The sequence below is a fragment of the Nematostella vectensis genome, chromosome 13 (assembly GCF_932526225.1).
Source record: "Nematostella vectensis chromosome 13, jaNemVect1.1, whole genome shotgun sequence".
Lineage (NCBI taxonomy): Eukaryota > Metazoa > Cnidaria > Anthozoa > Actiniaria > Edwardsiidae > Nematostella > Nematostella vectensis.
In genome coordinates, this window is record NC_064046.1 from 11,088,745 (window position 1) to 11,095,253 (window position 6,509).

Below are 6,509 nucleotides of genomic sequence, written 5' to 3' on the forward strand. Positions count from 1 at the left end.
CCTTCATATTTTTTTAGCTTTTATTTTTAATTTGTATTTGTCTTATACCGTTTATCAACAAATTTTATTACGACAATACTCAAAAATGACCAAAAATATATGATAGGATTGCAGTTGTAAATGGTTGTTGCAGCAGCTACATGTACTCCTTAAGGGCCTATTTTTAAATACATCTCCATTGTTCTGTGTTAAAGGGCTGGTGTCAAGGGCGCGCTAGTGCTCATGCCTTTACTGGGAGTCAGCTGGATATCAGGATTGCTGGCAGTCAATAAAGACACAGTCTTTTTCCAGTACGTCTTTGCCATTACAAACTCTTTTCAGGTACGCCAAGTAAAATAAGAAGTTACTGATTAATCATCTGACGTATTTGTTTTCTTACGTTGTGCGGGAGATTTGGTCAAATTGAAGAGGGTTGCTGGGACGATTTTAGAGAACAAAATTTAATATGGCTTTGTAAACATAATAAGGTGATAAACTGAATAAAAGCTAGAAAATGGTAGGTTTTGCAGTTCTGCTCCCGGGATATCTTTGTGAGTTAGATTCACAACATCGACATTGGCATGGTTCGATGCCATGTTCAAATGCGTTCCCTTATACCGTCCCAGCATGCTGTTCGCTTATCAACTCGACCCAATCCCCGCGCAACGTAAGAATGGCGAATTCGAAGTAGAATAGTTACTATTGTAGGCAATATGAGATACAGTTTGTTTACAAGTTTTCCAATTTTCTGTCACACTTGGTTATTGGATATATTTTTATTGACGACATAATATTTTATTGAATAAACGAATGAGTTAAAAAAAACGTTTGTCTTTTAGGGATTCCTGATTTTCCTTCTGCATGTTGTGTTCAATACTGAGGTAAGAATAAACCTATGTTAGCACGTTAATCAGATCTGACTGGTGCTAGCTTTGTCTTGTGTATGATCTCCAAATGTAGGTCCCTCACATCCTGACCAGACCATGCAGGTGCTCAGACGCGTAGGCAATCGTTTACTGAGAGGGAGAGAGAGAGAGAGTGTGTGTGTGTGTGTGTGTGTGTGTGTGTGTGTGTGTGGGGGGACATACCATATGCTAAAAGTCTAACATTTGACGTATTTACATTAAAGAGGGGGAGGGGGGGGAGGTGCGTGCGTGCGCCACCTTTCCTGCCACTAATTACGGGACTGCAGGTGTTGTCTTTCGTGTACGATGTATAGGTCTGCCACATCCAAACTACATACACGTTTTAACCTTTTCGTGTGATCGCCAAATCTTGCTCTTGTTTTCAGGTTCGAACAGCATTTCAGCGCCATCGGAAAAAGCAACAACTTTCGAAAGAATCGGATTACAACGCGTCCTACAGCTCAACGGTAATATGCCGTCTCTTATACACAGTTCAGTAACATCACACTTTTTACCATTTTTGTTCGTTTAAAATGAGCGAAGCCACGATTACAATTTCACTCAAGGAAACTAAATATCTTAGCATCAACAAATTCCAGGCTTTCGGAGGGCTGCTGAAAACATGATTTCGTTTCGAACGTTTTGACCGTCTTATGGAAACAGGGATCTGGGGCGAGATCACACGTCTTTCAGTGCCATACTGTTGTGGCTCGTGTTAAATATCCCTGCAGTCAACTGTTAGTTGGTCAGCGGTTTCCACCTATGTAGCTCGTTCCAGAGTCGTACCCAGTCGTTATTTGCTGTTGCGGGACATCCACAGGAATCCTGAAGCGGAGACGAAAAAAAGCAAATTTCGACCCCTAAACCGCATCTTGACCGTCATGCACCGTGCGCTTATTCAACCTCCCCAAAATGCATCGCGCGGCGTCTGGGTACGAGACTGAACTCGTTCACGATTTGGATGCCACCATGACCACCACCACTCCTTGGCGCAGAGTATTTCGCTCGGAGATTCTTCATTTCATGTCATTTGATTTGATTTGATTTGATTTGATTTGATTTGATTTGATTTGATTTCATTTGTTTGCCACATATAATCAGATAATTACACATATTTACATTCATTTATAAAGCTGAAAAAAATCTGGGTGGCAGGAGTCCCCTAGAAACCATCAGGCTTTTGTGCGTAGGGGAGCTCCTCCATTTTATATTTATTATTCTTAACCATGGTGTCGCGTTTTTTGTCCTCACCCAATATCAAGATAACAATAACTCGTCTTTCGTTACCCAACAGCACGAGCCTCAGACATCTCGTAAGCGCAAGAGCGACAAGTCCCCCACCGCCAGTAACACGTCTGGGGCCTGGAAACTAAAGGGTGAGTGTGTTCTTCTCTTGGTCAGCTGTGCATATGAAGAAAACGTTTTCGTTTTGAGGGACTGGTACCGAGGAATCTAAGTTTCTTTTCAAGTTTTCAGATACTTTCTCCATTGACCATAAAAGAGATCAAAGTCACTTTTTTCTCTTCTGAATACAAGTCATAAAGTTTACGATGCACCTGCCAGCCTGCGGTACGGGAACCTTAAAATTGCCAAGAATCATACAGTTTTTCAAAAAAAGGAATATATTAGTTTCCTTATATGGAAGTGACCGCGTTTGGCAAAAACGACAATTTTTGGCTGAATTTTCTTGAGTGCTTCTCACTCAGCCGGGATGCCAACTTGTTACTCTTTCCTTTCAGCTCGTCTCTCCATGAGCCTGATGCCGAGAACGTCACGTGTCATCTCCGTCAAGGTATTCAGCGACCCGCTCCTCCCCTAAATTTCCAGTTTTTAGTCAAGGAAGAGATTTAGAAAAAATGCTATCGCCTGCGCGATTGGCCAATAAGGAAAGATTATGTGCAAAAACGTGTCAATTATAACAGGTTGGGACTATGACCTTGCTTTATATAAGGGCATACAACGAGCCCCCCCCCCCCACCCCCCCTTCCAAAAACACATTATCTTATCTCTCTCGGACGTGCAAAAAGTTTAGAGGAAACGTGCTTGACTTTGAGTCATGACCAAATTATATATTTTATTCTAGCCAATGAACAGCAGCAAGAGCGATGAAGACGCTGTTCACGTGAACAGAGCGTTTGTTGGAGGAAGCCCCACTACACTCGAGACTCCAGAGAGAGACGACGAGCTCTCTTCACTTAACTGTCCAGCGGTAAGTCGGCTCAATGAACTGTCCAGCGGTAAGTCGGCTCATATAACTGTCCAGCGGTAAGTCGGCTCATATTGAAATGTCCAGCGGTAATTTCGCTCAATGAACTGTCCAGCGGTAATTTGGCTCAATGAACTGCCAAGCGGTAAGTCGGTTCAATAAGCTGCCCAGCGGTAAGTCGGCCCATATGGGACTATCCAGCCGTAAGTCGGCTCAATGAACTGCCCAGCGGTAAGTCGGCTCAATGAGCTGCCCAATGGTAAGTCAGCTCAATGAACTGCCCAGCGGTAAGTCGGCTCAATGAGCTGCCCAATGGTAAGTCAGCTCAATGAACTGCCCAGCGGTAAGTCGGCTCATATTGGACTGTCCAGCCGTAATTCGGCTCAATAAACTGTCCAGCGGTAAGTCGGCTCAATAAACTGTCCAGCCGTAAGTCGGCTCAATGAACTGTCCAGCGGTAAGTCGGCTTAATGAACTGTCCAACGGTAAGTCGGCTCATATAACTGTCCAGCGGTAAGTCGGTTCATAGGACTGACCAGCGACCAACGGCGAGTCGGCTCAATGAACTGACCAGCGGTAAGTCGACTCAATGAATTATCCAGCGGTAAGTCGGCTCAGAGAACTGAACAGCGGTAAGTGAACTGACCAACGGTGAGTCGGCTCAATGAACTATCCAGCGGTAAGTCGGTTCATAGAACTGTCTAGCGGTGAGTCGGCACTGCTCAGTCGGCACTGTTCAGCTGTTGGGAACAATGAACTGCCTAGCGGTAAGTCGATGTAAAAGACTTTTTACTTCTGTAAAAATCATTTTACCATGAAACTGCGGTACTACTGTTTAGATAACGATGGAGAGATAAAAATTAAAATATTGAAAATATTGTGCGAGAAGGCCTTATGCATTGAGTGGATGACGGAAGTTAAGTTGGTTGTATCTAATTTTAGGCGTTGATGATGGAGACGATAACTGTATAATTAATTTTTTCTTTCTCATTTTTAAGCTTATGTTGTATAAATTTCGGGAAAAAAGAAAAGCTCCTTTTTTGATGATTTTATTCAACGTTTAAAGCAGTATTACACAATTGAAAAATCAATGGCAGAAAAAGGTGACGAAATGAGAACTCATTTGAACAAATGGGAAAGCCTGATAAATCTTTTAAGTTATTTCAGTACAATTGTGTTCCCTTTTTTTGCCTAGTTTGGTTGATGTTGTGTAGTTTATGTCTGTGTTGTAGTATTAAAACTTGTAAAATGATATAAAAACCACTAAAAAAATGTTGGTTGTATTTTCCAGACTCCTGCTCGGCAAACAAGGCTGTAGCCTGGAACGAGAGCTAACGAGAAAGAGTCCTGCGAAGTTAATGAATATCAACTTCCTCCAGATGATGATGATGCGTCTTCAGCAGAAAGGCCAATGACATTGCATTTGCTGCCGCAGCCACTATTTTAGTAGAAGTTATCACCAATCCCAAATAAGGTTGTTCTAAAAAATCAATCTATGTATCGTAACCAACATTGGTTCATGGGTAGCGTATAACACACTAATCCTAGTCTTTGAAAGCCAAACGAATGTTAAATAGAGGACAAAGAAGAATGATAGAGCTTTCCACACTTGGATTGTTTTATTTACCCTTATTTTCTTATGTATCCCATGAAGCACTATGGTTTGAGACACATGGACTCTCCAAATGAAACACTTATTGAAATAGGCGTAAAATCGCATTGTTAAGATGTCCCCTGATAGCGAATAGACGTGATCAATTGTAGCAGCCAGCTATATATCTTAATAAATTCGACGTGTGTTCTAATATAAGCTCGAACAGTAACTTAGTGGGGTATGTAAAGAGCGAGAATAGGAGGATGTTTTTGCGGCGCTATGGTGTTCGGTGGACATCAGTGTCGCGCAACTCGGATATATACCGCCACATGTCTCTATTCCAAAAAACGTTGTCAGTGCAAACAGCGGCAAAAGTGGCGATTCGTAAATGGCAATTCACAACAAGGGTACCACGTTTCATTATATTTTAACCGAATGTAGAAGAACATCGAATCAATCATACAAAAATCAATTAAAAGCTACCGATAAAGCTCAGGCAAATCAGGAAATCATTTATATCCACCCTTTGGTCTTGGAACTGCTAATCGCCATTTGCCGTTTGCACTGACAACGTTTTTTTATTAGATTTATAAGCCGCATATCACGAGCCAGGCCCGTAGGAGGAACCAAAATTTTACCGAGGCAAAGCTAGCTGCTGGTTAATAAATCCAAAAATTGCAGGTGTTTTATCTCATACTTTAAAATTGTGAAACACTAAACATCAAAATTTTACCGAGGCGAAGCTAGCCGCTGGTTGATAAATCCAAAAATTGCAGGTGTTTTATCTCATACTTTAAAATTGTGAAACACTAAACATCAAAATTTTACCGAGGCAAAGCTAGCCGCTGGTTGATAAATCCAAAAATTGCAGGTGTTTTATCTCATACTTTAAAATTGTGAAACACTAAACATCAAAATTTTACCGAGGCGAGTGTCTCACTTGCCTCATGCTGGTTACGGCCGAGCTAGTCACATCTTTTACATATATATTAGTACATGACGTCATCTCATTATGTAACCCACGCCACGTATAAATAGACAGTGTCATCAAACACTGACGAACACATCGAACGCTGACACACAAAGACGAACAAACCAACTTCATTGTGTTATTTCTCTCTTCATCTTGGTTCGTCAAAAAATTTTAAAGTAACCGTTGTCGTTTTAGGGGTCTCGTACCGAGGAATTTTAGCTTCTTTTCAGAGGCTTTCTCTATTGACTAAAGTAGGTCATAGTCACTGTTTTTCTCTTCTCTTAATACAATTCACAAAGTTTGTGAAGCACCTACGGTACGGCAGCCCTAAAAGTGACAAGAATCGTGCAGGTTTTCCAAATAAGGAATATTTTAGTTTCCTTATATGGAAGTGACCGCGTCTGCGAAAATCGACAATTTTTGGCTTAATTTTCTTGATATGATTCTTGATATGATCCCCCTGACGCCCCTGGTATATTAAAGCCTTGATTTGTAGGGAAATAGATGCTCCCGCCCGGTCGACTAGGTTCTTGAAAATGATTAAGGCAAATATAATAAAACAGCTGTTATTGCGTTTGTCTTGCTGTTGTCATTTTGTGCTGCACGCCGATGTACTATTCACCCCAGTACGCAAACATTTCCTTTCGACAATATTTTGTGATATTTTAAAAGGTGGTAGTACTGGCCAAAATTCCTACTTTATTTTAAGAGTACAATCCATTTGTCATCTATTGTGCAAAATGTTTAGGTGAGGCGCCCATATTCGGTGGAGGCGCTTATTTGAGGGAGGCGCTTATTCGAGCAATTACGGTGCTTTAGTTTCAATTAAGTTGATATAGGTTTTGTTTTTGT

At 41.3% G+C, this 6,509-nt stretch overlaps 1 protein-coding gene across 1 annotated transcript in view; it reads left to right on the top strand.

The window, feature by feature from the left end:
• LOC5505881 (adhesion G protein-coupled receptor L2) overlaps positions 1–6,231 on the top strand; it is a 68,983-nt gene extending 62,752 nt beyond the window's left edge. Inside the window, exons 24-30 of the mRNA XM_048720592.1 lie at positions 195–321; positions 819–860; positions 1,271–1,351; positions 2,179–2,260; positions 2,624–2,676; positions 2,968–3,093; positions 4,382–6,231. Of these exons, the coding sequence (XP_048576549.1) occupies positions 195–321; positions 819–860; positions 1,271–1,351; positions 2,179–2,260; positions 2,624–2,676; positions 2,968–3,093; positions 4,382–4,408 (538 nt within the window). The 3' untranslated portion in view covers positions 4,409–6,231. The remainder of the gene's footprint in view (positions 1–194; positions 322–818; positions 861–1,270; positions 1,352–2,178; positions 2,261–2,623; positions 2,677–2,967; positions 3,094–4,381) is intronic.
• Positions 6,232–6,509: the final 278 nt, after the last annotated feature.